The sequence below is a fragment of the Haplochromis burtoni genome, unplaced genomic scaffold, assembly GCF_018398535.1.
Source record: "Haplochromis burtoni strain Fernald_Lab_line unplaced genomic scaffold, NCSU_Asbu1 Contig_11, whole genome shotgun sequence".
Classification (NCBI taxonomy): domain Eukaryota; kingdom Metazoa; phylum Chordata; class Actinopteri; order Cichliformes; family Cichlidae; genus Haplochromis; species Haplochromis burtoni.
In genome coordinates, this window is record NW_024582372.1 from 2304817 (window position 1) to 2321668 (window position 16852).

At 37.8% G+C, this 16852-nt stretch overlaps 1 protein-coding gene across 2 annotated transcripts in view; it reads right to left on the minus strand.

Moving 5' to 3' along the window:
• Positions 1-16852, minus strand: part of LOC102314304 (CUB and sushi domain-containing protein 1) — a 451203-nt gene that overhangs the window by 108221 nt on the left and 326130 nt on the right. For both annotated transcript variants that reach the window (XM_005915120.2, XM_005915119.2), the window contains exons 19-24: positions 16410-16597; positions 16106-16294; positions 9380-9496; positions 8614-8829; positions 7647-7835; positions 3190-3359 (exon numbers count right to left, since the gene is read on the minus strand). In XM_005915120.2, coding sequence (XP_005915182.1) covers positions 3190-3359; positions 7647-7835; positions 8614-8829; positions 9380-9496; positions 16106-16294; positions 16410-16597 — 1069 coding nt within the window. The remainder of the gene's footprint in view (positions 1-3189; positions 3360-7646; positions 7836-8613; positions 8830-9379; positions 9497-16105; positions 16295-16409; positions 16598-16852) is intronic.

The following is a 16852-nucleotide window of genomic DNA, read 5'->3' on the forward strand; positions in this document are numbered from 1 at the left end:
AGACAGTATATATTCCCAGTATTCACATCAAGCTTTTTTATGCTAATAAGCAAAATTTAATCTTAACAATCAAGTATGTTTTTTTCCCATCCATATCCAATCTCTGAGCTGTCACAGAAAACCTAAATCCTAGTGTCCTGTCTGAAGCTCAAGTCCATTTGTTTTTCAGTCTGATTGTGGAAGTAGTGTACCGAGGCAAGTATTTGTTGTGCTATAGCTCAATCTATACCTCATACATGCAGCTGCAACTGTGTTTCAGTGCACAGTTTAGTTTAGAATTATCTTGCTGAAAAAAAACAAACCCTTTCTAGAAAAAGCAGAGATCTGGAGAGCCACATATGTGCACTAATGCACCCCTATAGCATCAAAGAGGATGATTTTAAATGGAAAAGAAGCCAGATGGTTCAATGAGCCCGCTCCTTTTTAGCAAAGAGAAGATGCAGCATCTATATTATATAACTTGGAATTTTGATTCATCAGCCCACAGTACAGTTTTCAATGTTGCCTCAGTCCATCTTAAATGAGCTCGGGATCAGAGAGGGTAACGGCATTTGTTCGAAATGTTGTTTTTTTTCTTTACGCTGTATAATTTTAACTTGCATTTGCAGTTGCAGGAACAAACTGTGTTCACTGACAATGAATTTCTGAGCCCATGCTGTGATTTTCACTGCAAAATCATGTCTCTTCCTAATGTTGCACCACCTGAGGCCTGGTGATTACAACTATTTAATACTGTTTTTCAGCCCTGTCCTCGGTGCACAGAGAATTATATTTTATATTGTAAATGATGTGCTCCAAAATATCTTCATAATTATATGCAGTGGGCCAGAAACATCCGGAATGATCCAGAACAGCCACAGAAATCCAAGTATCCAACATCCTGCCTGCACACTCTGCACATCCTTTTTAACTTCTCATCCCTGTCATTCTTCCCATTCCCGTGTTCCCAAACCAATTCTCTGTGAATAGCACGCATGGTCGTCGATTAATTGCTGTGACAACTGCATATCAGCAATCATAAGACATGATCATTTGACCAATCATGGCTCATTGTTATGCAATTGTATTAGTTTTGATCGTTATGCAACAGTGCTGTTCATAAAGATGAAGAAACCTGCAGTCTACTGAGACTGTAGACGTCTACAAAAACGTTGCATCCAGAGGGTTTAAATGACAGGAAAACCAGGTGAGGCTGGCATGCAGTAATGTGTGGTGCAGTTTTATAACAGTGCACTGTGCTGGACTGATGCATGGCAAATTGTGGTATCTATGGGTATTGCTAGGTTATGCAGCAGAAAAGGTGGTAAATGCATATATTTCAAGAGGGAAAGCATTTAAAACCTTATTAGTTTAAAAGTCTGCAAACTTTTAAATGATTTTGATTAGGTTTGATGGGATATTTTGTACATGCAATTTTTATTTCCTGTTGACAATTAGATTTCCTTTATCTCCTTTTTCTGAATATACAGGGAATATTTAGCCGTTTGCGTGTCTGTTAACCATCTTGGCGTCACTTTCCTTTTGTTAAAAGGATTTTTACTTTTTTCAAACACATCCCACTGGGAACAGTTCCAGCTTTTACAATGACGTTAAGCCTCTCTAAAAGTCAGGAAGAACCCTGCTAATACAATCTAACTACAGACAGGCTCAGCCAATGCTCTAGGCCTAAGACTGATAATACACTCTAACCACATACTGGCTTAACCATGCCCTCAGGCCTAATACTGCTAAGAGACATTGTGAATAAAAACAGTTTTAGACGATGTCTGTAGGACAGCGCTAAGACTGTAAAATAGCTTGCACAATTGCCAACGGGGCATGTACCAGAGCGAGACTTATGAGGATATATGCGCATCAGAAATATCTGTAATTCTCTGTGCAGATGGGAATTTTTTAACATCAAGTTTATAACAAAAAAAATTTCTTGAATAAAAAAAAAAAAAACAACCTCCACATTTTAAATACACTAAAGATCAATGTAGCCTACCTCTTTCAGTGTCTTAAAAAAAAGTTCAAGGAGTTGAGATTTTTTTTACTAAATACAAATAAATATATTGTCAAAAAACAAACAAACAAACATTTCTTTGTCCAAAATAAAGGCTGAACGTGAACTCTGTGGTTTATTACATGTTAATGTTATCCTTGAAGTTGGAAGTTTTAACTTGGGAGTCTGTGGGCACTGACTCAGTGGCCTTTAGTAGAAGTCAATTATTTGGCACTTCACCAGTTTGCTTTTTGAATAATGCAAAAGGGAATACAACAAAGAAACATAAAAAAAAACTAAAGAAAGAAAGATATTGAAAAGTAAACACTAAACCATGCAGGAGGTGATCATCCAAAATAAAAATAGCTAGCAACACAACAATAAAGCTTGAAACTGGGGTAAAACGTCTCTCTTCTATTGTACAAATTGTGTCAAATAGCTATTCATTTTATTGATGGTACCCCCATAATATGAGTAATGAAAGTGCAAAAAAGCCAACCTTCAAACACAATAATAATTGTACACTGTAGTGGATTCATTAGAGGGTTAATAGAGGAAGAATTGATCCTTCTGTGCCTCTGCTTCCAAAGCATTCATTCAGCATGGATGACTACAGCAGGAGCACCATCAGCACTAATAGGGAAGATGGTTAATAACCCCCTGCAGGGATGTTATTGCTTCTTGCAACAATGTTTAACACATCTAAAAGGTAGGTCTACCTTGACAATACTATTTAACTACATAGCAGGTAAGCCAAGAAACCAGAGACCCTAATGTTATTCACTCTTCTCCTTTTCCTGGACTTGCACATCTCATATAATTAAAGGACAAACATTCCCTGACACATTAATTAGACCAGATGTTCATGGCTAGAACAAAAGCTTTGACACATTATTTCATAGAGTATTCATGCTAGCATCTAGAGCTCAGCAAGCCAAACACGTAATGATTGTTCAAGCAAAGTCAAAGTACATACAGCTTTGCATTTTGACAGCATTTGATAGTATAATCCTGTATGTATTTTGTCTGTGTGTGTGTGTGTGTGTGTGTGTGTGTGTGTGTGTGTGTGTGTGTGAGAGAGAGAGAGAGAGAGAGAGAGAGAGAGAGAGAGAGAGAGAGTCAGTAAATAAATTATACACTTTAGGACTAATTGGTGAAATTTGTCGTTTTTGCATGCATATCTGTGTGTATGTGAGGGTACACACCTTGAGATAATCTCCATCTTGCAATGAGAAGCTCTCAGCTTTCAGCCTGATTCCTTTGCCCTTTTCAGTAGTAATGCGGTAGATGCACTCATGGTTGTTATTGTAGTTGGAGGGGAAATTTGGAGAAAGGAGAACACCTTCTGGTCCCAGTGAGGAGGCCCCACACTCAGCTGTTGCGAGGCAGTAGAGGAGAAGTTACAAAATGAGAACACTTCTATCTAATTATCTCTGAATAGCAGGCTTGGGTTATAATTTATTTAAATAAAAAAAAAAAAAAACATTCTGCATGACGTGGAGAGAGCATGGCGCATATTAAGTAGTGCCACAAACGTTTTTTCAACTCGGCAGAGACAATGCAAAAGTCTATTAAAAAACAGTGGAAAAGTCTTGAGCCACCGCTCTTATGTTTCTCTAGAAAAATGAGAAATAGGTGAAGTGATGCAAACATAAATGGAAATATAGCAATATGGTATAAAAGGCAAAAACAGAGTTTGCACCGTTCTAAAGAGCTTGAATGTCAATATTCAGTTTGACTACCCTATTTTTTTAACACAGCCTGAACTCTCTCGTAATTTCTTTAAGTAGTCTTCAGAAAGAGTTGAAAGCTTCTTGAAGGTTCATTTTTCTGTCAAGATTATCCCAGTAATCTCAATGTTGGGATTCTGCAGAAGAATTCATATCTGATAGTGTCCCACTGCGTGGTTTTCTATCCATGCTTTTACTGCATTAGCAGTATGTTTGGGATCACTGTTATGCTGAAAAATGAAGCCGTTGCTAATCAGACCTCTTCCAGATGGTACTGCCTGGTGGATCATTTTTAGATGGTACTTTTATGCGTTCATAATACCATCAGTTTTGACAAGATCCCCCAAAATAAAAAGCTTAACTGCCTCCCCGATCCATGACAGAGCCTCCACTGTGTGTTACAGACGGCTGTAGACACTCACTGTTGTACCTCTCTCCTGACCTCCTCTGTACATAAAGATCGATGATGATCTGAACCAAGAATGTAAAAATTGCCTCTGGTTTCCAGTCCAGTTCATGTGTAGCTTAGCATACATCAGCCTTCACTTGGTGTTTCCCTTCTGTAAGAATGGCTTCGTCACTGCCACCTTTTTCAGTGAGGCCACTTCTGATTAGGTTTCATTGAACTATAGGGCCAGATGCATCTCGCAGGTCCTGTGTCAGGTTCTTTGCTAGATGTTTTCCTGTTTCTTCAGAAGATGGCTCTCAGTTATTGTTCATCTTCGGTAGGTAATCTTTTACAGAGATGGGCAGTAAGTAATCGTATTAAAGTAACGTATTACAGTAACGCGTTACTGTAATACGATTACTTTTTTCAAGTAACGAGTAATGTAAGGGATTACTACTGCAAAAAGGGTAATTAGATTACTGTTACTTTCCCGTAAGCACGCCGCGTTACTGCGTTACTAAAACCCTGATTTTTTTTGCGAGTGTCTCATGACAATGACGTAAGCGAGTGCCACGTTCGTGACAACAGCTGTGTGCAGATCAACAATGGACAATATATCGAGTGCGAGTATGAGCGTGCAGCGTTTAAAGCCTGGAAGTACTGACCTTACTTTGAGTTTGATTCCGTAAAAAGTGACGAAAACATTAGCGTCCGCTGTTCACTGCGTTGGAAGAAAACTTCTTTTAACAGCGAAAAAAACCCTTAACTTCTGAGCAAACACTGAGTGCGCTACAACGGAACGTGAAATTCAGAGAAACTCGTGGATTCTTCCACTGACTGCTGCGGCACACCTGCAACAGGGCAAACCTCCGCCTGCTATACAGGTGAAAATAGAGCAACAGGACCGCTGAGTCTTTGATATTTTCTGCTGTATTTCACTTGCATCTATTTGAAAGACTGAGTGTAAACACAAAATAATATTTTATTTTATGTGCTGGAATGTGCAGAAAATAGGTTTAAATGTTAAACAAATTTCTTCCAGTCAGAGAATGTTGCATATAATTTAATTTTTGCTTGATGCATAAAGTTAAAAGATTAAAACTAATAAAACAAGTTTTAAAAAGAGACTTTTCCATTTGATTACATTTTGTATGATGGATTATGCAGAAAAAGTAGAACTGGGCTGAAAGATCTATCGCTTTATCACCTATTCAGTTGTAAATCGTGTTTTTAAAAAGTAACTAAGTAATTAATTACTTTTGAAAATAAGTATTCAGTAAAGTAACGGGATTACTTTTTTGGGGAAGTAATCAGTAATTAGTTACTGATTATTTTTTCAAGTAACTTGACCAACACTGATCTTTTATGCCTACCACTTCTTTTTTCTTCCACTTGTCCAGTTTCCTCAAATTTCTTAAGGGCACACCATGCTGAGATAAGCAACGTTAACAGCTGATAACTCTTTGGTACTCACTTTATTGGTGCAAAAATACTATTTTATGCCTGTTAAACTGTGCTATCATTGATAATGTTTGTAGTTTCAGCTAAAAGGGGGGAAATTATATGCATTTACAACACACTGCTAGTCACAAAATGCCTGAAGAGACTATTATGTTTAGATACAATACTGGTTCATTCTTTAGGTTAGGGCCCTTTTTTATTCTTGAATGAGTCATACGTCAGATTAACAAACTAAAAACATTGCCCTGAAAATGGTCAGGTGTAAGGACTGGACTGAAAATGAGAAACAAAGCAGCCAATGTTGAAACATTTGAAAGACCTTCAGAAAGCCGGGACAACTATTGTTCAAGTCCAAAAAACAAACCCCTGCAAAAATATAAAGAAATGACTGCTGGCTCAAGGCTCTTGCACTGCACTGCAGTTCAAAAAGCATTGTCTGAAATATGCTACAAAAACAACAAAATAACTTGAAAATAAACGACAAAACATTGATAAAAGGGCAGAAAAACAAAACAACACACATAAAAACCCTGTAAACAATAAGGCTGGATAAGTATGTCGGAGAAGTCCTTCATGAAATTATACAGAATGATCTAGCAGGTGCCGTGCCTATCAAAGTTTAGGAATTCATATAAACTGGTACTTTGTACAAATAGTGTTTTGTCATATGCAAATGAGGAGGAGATAAAAGAAGAGAGCCGAGCAGGCTTTTAACTCCCACTGAAGAGGACCACCACTACTTAGAAGAAAAAAAGAGGAAATGGGAGTAATGAGACAGACGAGAGAGGGTGGTTTGAAACAATATAAAACACACTAAAAACAGACGCAGTGTTTATCAAATCTGAAGAAATTTGAAATTCAAAACAACATTTCTGTAAATGTTCTGTCGTGTCTAAAGCAGATTAAGGTAGGAGGTAAGGAGCATAAATAAAGGAGAGTCACAGCAATTCTTCAGAAATTCCTTTTAAAGTGAAAAGAGTACAATAGAGTGGGAGTAAGAGAACAGAGCCGCGAGAAGAGGGGCAGGAAAGGGATAAAGAGAGAATTGGAAGGGGAAGAAAAGAAGAAGAGATAGCAGATGAACCAAGACAGACAAGCCTGAAAATGCTCAGAAAGAAATTAGAAAAGGGAAAAGGGGAGTAACAAAAGGCACGGTATTAACACTTTTCATATAGCGCCTAATGCCCCAATTATCTATCAAAGGACTGTCAAAATATAGAGGAAGAGAAGGAGAAACAGAAATTTAGACAGAGACGGAGCGCTAAAGAGAGGAACATTTAGAAGGAACGAAAGGGGATGAAACTAGTGCACATTGCCAGCTGCTCTTGCTTAGTTTCCTCTTAGTCAGGCTTGATCTCTTGACAGATAATGCTACTATAGCATTTTCAGTCTGCTCTTTCTGGGCTTCAAAATTACCAGCAACCACCAGTCAGACTCGCAAATTACCACCAGGATCCAAGAAAACATTGATACGCATCAAACGCTAAGAAGTTACAACGTGCAAACAGCAAAATTCTAGCAAATAAAACTAACATTTAACAAGTCGATTATTGTTACGTTAGCAATACAGTAATACTGTTGAATTAGAACAATGCTCCAGGTTTATTCATATGGCCAAGAATTTACTTTAAAAGTTTTGTTTTATTTGCCACCTGCCAGTTGTTTTCATAGAAGAGATAACATCTTCAACATTATATTTTTTAGTTTAATATTACATAAAAAATAGTCTGAATGTAAAAAGAGCATCTCTAATGTCATCCTGTTTAACCTAATAGCACCCTGTTGGTGCAATAACACTAGCAAAATGAATTTGTTAAAAATGACTGTGTAATGAGAGAATAAAGGAATTTTATTTTTTTAATTTACATTTTTTAAGAACACCAAAATTTTTTTTAAATAACAATACTTTTTTTTTTTAAGTTTGCAAATATATTCACAACCTCAGAAAGTTCAGTTTGACTCCTGCTAGCAATGGAAATGTTTTTCAAATGAAGAAATAATCTACCATGATTTCTGTTTTGCATGCTGTGGCTATCAATTTATATTTCTGGCAAATCAGTCAACCTAAGCGCTGACATCTTACCTATACATCGTGGTAGCGTGTTGCTCCAGACTCGCCTGCCTCCTCCCAGGCAAGTGATCTTGCTCTCTCCCTCAAGTCGGTAGCCAGGGAAGCAAGAAAAGTTCAATGAATCACCAACTTGAAAGCTGAGTCCCATTCTCCTGCTGGATGCTGGTACACCAGGATCCTCACATGGCTCCAAGTCATACTCTGTAGAGACAAATTGTCATGAGTCAGCATAAAAAGAAAGAAGGTATTAATTAATAAGAAGTGTGCAAAAATTGGTATATTAGCCAACACTAGAAAGAAATGCATTAACACTACATGTAAGCATTTGGAGCTGTGTCACTTAAGAGTCATAAAGACTCATTTTAAATTCCCCAGAATAATTTAAATACTTAAAGATTAATTTATTAAACTGTCATTAGCTTAAATTACAAGCATGTTAAAAAGGACACATTTGATTTAGTTTTCCCTGCTTCATCTCATTATGAAAACATGTGCAGCAGTCTCATCTAAGACTGCTTCATCCACTGAGATAGGAAGCTCTGTAATCTGTAGTGCCAAATAGGTTTGAAATACTTAAGGAAACTGTCAAAAGTTTGTGTATCATGTATCAGGTCCCAAATAAAAGCGTTTAAATGTAAGTGCAGCACTTAACCAGATGTACTGCATGTCTGCCAAAATAACCAGTTAGGTTTAATAATGCATAAAACCCATTTTTCATCGCATATTAAAAAGTTACTTGAGCAGGTGAAAGACTGTATCTAACAATTTGGTTTATTAGTTTGAAAATTTCAACAGTCTGCCATTAAAGAAAAGTCAGTGAATTTGTTATTTATTTATTTATTTATTTATTTTTAGGTAAGGGATCATCATACAGTCACTAACAGGCCAACTTAATAAGTCTTGTAATTTGCTTTAAAATGAATTTTAGCCAATGCAATGCTAAAAAAGAAGTAAAAAAATTGTGTTCAGGTGTTCTTACCTGAGAACGTGATATTAAATCCTTCGTAACTCATGGAAAAATCTGAAATAAACCGTAGCTGAGCGCTGAAGTTCCCATAGAGTCCGGCTTTAACACTAGGAGGCAGCACGGAGCCAGTGAGTCGAGCTACCGGAACCTGAAAATTGCCATCCTCTGTGATTGACAAGTAGTCATGGTTCTCTTCCAGATGGAAAGTGTGGAAAACCAAATGGACTCCTGAAAGAACAGATGGCAAAATGGATAGATGGATGAAAGGATAGATGAATGCAAGAATGGATGGATAGGCATGCAGTGTAAGATAGACAGTTACAGATATGCAAAGCATACACTCTATCAGGCAATATATATAAGCAATAGTCTAAGCCACTGTACATGAGATTCTTATCCATCATCCAGTACCATCAGTGAGGAATATGCTCTGTCCCAAATCCATCTTGCATAATGTGTAAGTCATATAAAACTATCTGCAGTGACAAGAAAACCATAGAACCCCCACAGCGCTCTGATCTCAACATCTCTGAGTCAGTCTGGCATTACATGAAGAGGCATTACATGAAGATAGTGAGAGGGCTGTGGCAAGTTGTCTAAGAGAACTATTTTTTACACTTGAAAAATTGTCCAAGTGTACACTGGAGAATTTGTGGCAAAGAGCAGCCACATTTCATTGCCTAACACATTTTTCCATATTATTAAAATATGAAAAAATACATATTTTAACATGTTATAACCAGTGATTGACATTTCCATTACATTTGAGCATTCTTACCTTTTCCATGGGACACTTCTATAGTCCAGGTGCAGTTAAGAGAATTGGGGTAGAAGTCAGGAAAGCCAGGAGACAGAATTGTTCCCGTTTTACCATAAACATAACCTCCACAAAGAGCTGAAAATGTGACAGACAGAGAAGATTGGAACACAGCTGGAGATTTTCTTTTATTCAAAAAACTAAAAATGTACACGTCTTCAGTACCGTTAAGAGGTCGCCACCAGTGATCGGTGTAATGAGTTCCAAAATAACATGTTACTATTGTCACATTACATTTTTCAGTAACACAAGAAAGTATTGCATTATTGTACTTAATTCAGTAATCATGTTATAGTTCAATTATGTAGTTACTTGTATTACAAAGGGTCTTTAGTTGACTGCATAATGGCGAACATGCCTTTCCCTTCCAGGGAGGAGGAAAATGGTGGGGTGCTCTACAACTTTTGAGAAGCGACAATATGGACACTACATTTGTTTTTATTGCACGCAGGACAATAGCACAATGGTAAAGTGAAAACTGCGTCCAAGACAGAAACATAATGCTGCTAACACAGCTTGGCTCATTACAAGTATGTGAAAAGTGACAGCATGCTTTGACAAAGCTAGTGAAGAACCCAGAGGGATGTTAAAAGCCTAGCCCAGCAGCCAGAGCCTGATCTTTAACAGTGTTAAAAAAAAGCAGTGATGATGAATCGGGCTTCTAGCGTTGTAGCATCCATTTCTACATGTTAGAGTAGAATCAGTGTGGAAAACATTTTGAAATCTCTTAGAGTTGGTTTTCAACTTTGCTTTGTGTTCAAACTTAGCAACACTAAAATAAAGACTATAGTGATGCTTCGTTATTTCAGATTGGAACCAGGCTGCAGGAGAGGGGGCTGAGGTAGATATTCTTAACCGGTAACTATGTGACAATACATTTTAGGTCATGACACAAAATTAATGTGATTAATTACTTTCACCATGGATAACTAAGTAAGTACAGTATTACATTATTATCTTTTAAAAAAGAAACCAGCATTTCTAATAGATTACTTATTTTTTGAGTAACGATCCCAACTCTGCTCACCACCTACTGGCAGATTAATATAAATTCTTTATTAAATTCCTGGGACCTTGGCTTTTTTTCCCCCAGCCTGCAGAAAATCCCCCCTGAATTTGGTGTAGTTAGCATGGTGTTAAATTCAGGCCTGTACTGAAGACTTACTCTATGATTACATAAGAAGAAAGATTAATGTACAGTAGAACAACGTATAATAATAAAGAATAAAGATCTTAAGATGTTAGTCATACATAACTCTAATACCAAAACCTGGTGTCTCAGGTCTTGTATGTAAATCGACCTGTTATGCGTGTAAACATTCTACTGTATAGTATGAGCAGTGAGCAATGAGCAGTGCTGATTTCAGCAAACACCCTTTGTGTTAGAAAAGCTTTTGCAAAGAGATTTTGCAAAGTGAACGAAACAAAGGTTAAAGATGAGCTTACTGCAGAAACAAAAGGACAAAAGGAAAGAGCAGGGAGAATGTCACAGACAAACAGAGACTGGTTTGTTAAAAGAGAGTGAGAGATTGGTGTGTGTGTGTGTGTTACCAGATACCTAGCCTCCACACAGAGCAATTCACTGATATGGAACGGGACAAATTCATTTGGGGTACTGCAGAATGAAAAATGCCATAGCAATGTAATGGAGAGTAAAAGAGAGCTAGCAGTACATCAGAGACTTCTGAACTAAGATAATATATTGACTCTTTGCTTCTCTTTGACTGAGCTTTCATCGCTTTCAGTACTATTCAGAGCAGTTCAGATAAATTTAATTCAATTAAAGTGCTTCAAGGTGTTTGACTGGCATGGCAATAAAAGGAATCTCTTTGTCAGCTATAAAACAAATGGATTCCAGACTATAAACAAAACAAACAGACAAAACATTTTTCTTCACTGTCAATTTATATATATTTTGGTACACAAACGCATCTTTTAGCTACAGAGATAAATGCAGTAGTCATTCGTTTGGTGAAAGGTTTATAAAAAGACTATTTATGATTTTGCATTTATGAGGACAGATTTCACAGCTCCTCTAATTTCTTCGTGCTCCAGGTACTCCAGCGTGCAGACCTCATCTTCACCCCTCTCTCTCTCTCTCTCTCTCTCAATCTCTCAGTCTGATCATTTTTCTTCCTACTATTCTATATCATATTTCAACAGGGCTGGGGTTGATTTGAGAAGCTGTGATACGAGCTGTTCCCTCTCACTGACTAGCTGTCTTGTGAGTGTTGCGGTAACCTGTGCCAGCTTTTCAGACTCCCATCAGGATTTGGCAAAAACTAGGACACTGTCTGACTAAATGACCCTTGTTAAGGGAAGCACATGCGCATGTCTGTCTGTAGGGCTGTGCCATATGACCAAAATCTCATATCCCGATATAAGACATCTATCATCCCGATAACGATATAAATCACAAAAATGTAACATTTTCTGTAAATTCTGTGACTCTCGGGCAGCTCGACTTGCGGGAAGTGTTTCCAGCTGGACGTCGTGTGTCTGGAGTCGAGTGTTTTAACCGATGCATGAAACAATACATTTTTAGACATAAGTTGTAACAGCCGCCGTTTTCTTTGTGAGTATTTATTACACGGCGTGCTGCAGGGAAAAGTCTGTTCTAACGTTTGAGTCTAAGGTTTATTTTTTAGCACCTGGCGGCTCTTTTTTACTTCTCATCCGTAAATAATCTGCTCTTTCACGTGATTCAGTTTCTTTTGAAAAGTCTCAACAGGATCTTGAGCTTTATTGTGAAAGGTAAGCGGACACGCGATGGTGTTACCGTCGTTGTGGTTAAAACAGGCGCTCGTAGTGTGGTTATATTAAATATAAGAGAAAGAGAGAACTTTAAGAAATTAATATAGCCACTACAGGGACCATCAAAACGATGAAAAAATATTTCCTTAGTTTATTTTGCGACACCACGAAACAAACGATAGCGTAAAATGAAACGATAGACCGATATATATCGTTATGTCGAACAGGCCTATCTGTCTGTACGTAATGTATGTAACGTGTGTAATGGTTCATACTTTGGTGGTCCTAATCATCTGTGTGTGAAAAGAGAGAGAGAGAGATCGTTAAGGAAATGTGTGTGAGAAACTGTGAGGTGTATAACAATGCATAGAAACCATGTGACAAGAAAGAGAGACGATTCATGACCAACGAAAAAAAAAAAAAAGAAACAGAAAGAGGCTGGATTCTAAAGAAAGAGCTGCTTGGTTTTCAGAGAGGAGAGATAAATATATAGAGATAGCATATCAGTTTTCAGCATCATTCCTCCTCCTTCCCTTTTCTTAGTCTTTAAATACATTCTTAGTCTTCTTAAGTGATTCTCTAACTTTGGTCACTTCTAACAAGTTGTTGTCTTGGCACCAACTGCATGCTTTAAAATGTCACAGCACCCCTTCAATACTCTTCCTGACACATAAAAGAGCAGCCAGCGTTATCTGTTTGGTGATTTAACTGACCTGCAGGAATAAGATGAATAGTTTGTGTTGAATAGACGTTCTGGCATTACTGAAAGGGAATGGTGCCTGCATGCCTGGGGGGGTGATGACATGTCATTTTGCTTTTTATTTTAAATGCAGTGCTGTCTGTGTAATGTAGTGTGTATGAAATGTTAACTGTGCCTCTGAGACTGTCCTGTAAATAACATTATTGCCATTAATGGGTGCGAGTGTGTGTATGAATCGCTTCCAGCATGCCTGTGGGAGGGCTTAAAGATGATTTCTTTGCTCTTTTAAATAGAATAACCAAGAATTTTGTGAGTAGATATTGTAGGTTTGGTCAGTATTTGCAAGACTTGTTGTTTTGTCCCACACTTCCACAACATGCAGCCAAGTGTGATTAATCTAAATTTCAGCAGTGTAATAATATACTTAACACATAATTCCACTGTGATCTTTGCCCAAAAGCACACTATATCTCACATTACATTAAGTCAAGTCTTACACACCATTTCAGAAAAGTGCCATTCTGAAATAACGTGTCTTATAATGTGACAGCTGTCTCATTCAGTGGCATGCCTGGCTGAAAATTGAAAATGTCACAGTGCCGGTTTAAAACTATTTGCCTTACATGGCTGCAAGTATGACATAGATTGCTTTGTCATGAACTTACTCCTAACTTGTGATATCCTTTCATTTTCATATTTGATTATGTTCAATTGGCAGAGCAGATGAGATGCTGTTTGTTTAACTCCCACCATAGCATAAGCTGTGGAAAAATGCTCACTAGGAAGCCCTTTGAATAGCCAGGGAGCATCTGTTTTAGTAATTTCTATTGACCTGAATAAGTTCACAAAGGCTAAATGTCCAGCTTGAGTCATTGTGGTGGGAGTGAAGACTGTTTGCCCAATTACAGCTGTCTGTTGCAAAAAGTTAAAGGGCAAAAGGCAGAAGTGAGAGAACAGACTTTTTTTTCTTCAATATTCTGCTATGAAGGAAAGTAGCTACTGGTGTCACTGAAAGCACCTTCCCTTTCAAATGTCTTTTACCTCTGACACAGACTGATCCTCTTTTCTGCCTTTTCCATCTTTAATCTCCTGTATTTTGTGTTGATATTCAAACGAGGTTTCAATGTTCAGGGTCAGTGTAGAAATGAAGTGACCACGCAGAAAATTTAGTATAAACAGTAATCTGCAGAAATCTTGAGCCACCCATCAATTCTTTACTTTTTGCTACCAAATGGAGAATACGAGTAGAGATTTATTAAAGTGCATGCAAAATTGCGCCAACATAAGGAAACACAAAAGAAGTGTCTGTGCAACTTCAGTGAGCTTGAATGTCAATATTTGGTTATGACCACCTTTATTCCTCAACACAGCCTGAACTCTCTTGAGCAAGCGTACTTTTAATGAATCTAGGTAGTTTTCAGGAATAGTCCTCCAAGGTTCTTGAAGGACATTTAAAACTCCTCTTTGGATGTTGGCCAGATTTAGTTCTGTTCTCTGTCAAGATGATCCCACATTGCTTCAATAATATTGACATCAACGCTCTGGGGAGGCCAGTCCATGATTGATATGTTCTGTCTTGTTTGCAATGCTGAAAAAGGAAGCTGCTTTCCTCTACCTGCTTTATCACATGGTAGAGGAAAGTTTAACTGTACTTTTTTGAGTTCAGAATCCACTTGTTTTGACAGCATCAACTGACTGAAATTCAGCCTCAAACCATGACCGAGACTCCAACACGTTCTACAGATGGCTGTAGATATTCCTCATTGATGATTTGAACCAAAAACCAGCCTTCAACTGAGAGCATTTCTGATGAGGCTCTGGTGAACAGTAGATGGATCACATTAAAGAACAGATGGATCTTTCACCTGCAGTTCCTCTGCTAAAAGTCTGTCTTGATCATTTTCCTCAAAGGACACATTACACACTATATCATGATATGCAAAGCTTAGAGCTAACAGCTCTCTGGTAATCACCCTGTTGGTGTAAAAATACTATTTGATACTCGTCATTCTGTGTTATCTTTGGCAATTTTGGAAATTCAACTAAAGTAATGGGGACAAATGATGTGTTTTTGCACTAGGCTGCTAGTAACAAAGTGCTTAAAGGTGCAATTTAAAAACTGCCTCCTTGCTACTTTATATTGTCTGTTATGTGTAGACACAAAGCTGTCCCCTGAGTTAGAGGCTTATTTTATTTTTGAATGATTCATATGTCAGTGGTAAGTTGCTTAACAAACAAAAAAACATTCCCTTAAAAATGTTTAGCTATGAGGATAGGAGTGAAAAAAACAGTGTCTCTAGATCTTCAGAGAAAATGTACATACAGCAGATGTCAAGTTCAGTGTGCATCTGCTGTATGTTGTAGCCAAGTGATAGAATGGAGCCCTGTCCAAGGTGCAGCGAACACAAGTGTGTTTATGCACCTTTGGAACAATTACATTTTCTCTTTTAATTGGTTTTAGCCTTGCAGTTTGGACACATCATTCTTTCTAAAGAATAATCTTTAAATGAGACTGGCACATGTTGTACCAAAGCTTTTCAGGGACACATATTCATTTATTTAGACACCGAAAGACAGAGATGTATATAGTTATAGTTGAGATGGATTGTAAGAAAAGTGCTAAATAGTATAACAAAGTCTGATATTTAGCAATCTTTCAAAAGTCTATCAAAGCAAGATGCAATTTCAACTTTTCCTGTAGTGCCAGATTAACTTAAAAAAGAGCTCATACATTGATTTCCAGTGTAAATAAAATGATTAGATAAAAATCCCTACAAAAGACTGTGGTGGCTACTATTTCTTAGTTGCAATATTCAGTTGGAGAATTAAAAACATCAACTCTAAAACACACATAATCAATCAAACAACAATTTGGCCAGAATTAAATTCAGCTCAAGATGACTTATTTTGCCAACGAAAGCATTTAATGCAGCTTTTGGCTTGAGAGGTGTATTTATAAAGCTATTTCAAGCTGTTCTCCCAACTAAGCACTTCTGGAGGCAAAAACTGGGAAATGTCTTTGGTTAAAAGAAAACAAACCCCAAACCACAATGGCCTGCTCTGTCAGTACGTGCTGTATGTTGACAACATTTTTTCACTCTTTTCCATGTTTAGAGAATGTGAAACTATGTGTGAGGTGAGTCACGAGAGAACAGCATTCGCCCCTGATTGTATTACTCACGCTACAGGGTAATTCCTGAAAGAGATCAAATAAAATAAAAGAAGATACTAACCATCACAACTGGGAAGAGCGTGACTCCACTGATGATTCTGCTCGCAAACAATTGGCTCCTGATCGCTAAGTGTGTATCCCGGGTCACATGTAAATGACACACGAGAGCCAATGGAAAAGCTGCTGCCATGGCGACGACCATTCACTGGGATACCAGGATCGAGACACGAGTCTGACTCCATTTTCACACCTGAAAATCACATCACACAACCGCCGCAGTGTCAAAAGGTTGAGTGTATTTGCGTCTGTAAGCAATTTCGAGTGTGTCTACCAGGCATTGCAGTCTATCAGTCATTTAGACTTACTTTCATATCTGATGCTGAAGCCTGCGGCAGAGCGGCTGTTGTCTGTAGTGAACAACAGGAACAGGAAGTTTGATGTGGAAATCAGGAAATGAGGCGCTTGGGTACCATGGTATTCGCCGATCAGGAGAGAGGATGCTGAGGGGCCATCCCTGATCTCCAGTGTGTCATAGTTGACTTCTGTCTGGAACCTAGAGAAACAAAAAAACCCCAAAAACACGCACATGAAATTCACAACTGCAAGTTATACATGTTAATAAATTCCAACGCTGAAAAAAGAGAAACTCGCCAATATTGTTCATTTTGCACAATTTATCCACTGTAGGCAAAAAAAAACAAAAAAACACTGAGCTATAACAAAGTACTACCATATAAGAAACTTGACTGATATGTAAGCAATCAATCAGTCACACCTATTGCTGGCTGTCTGAGTGGTGTCCCAGAAA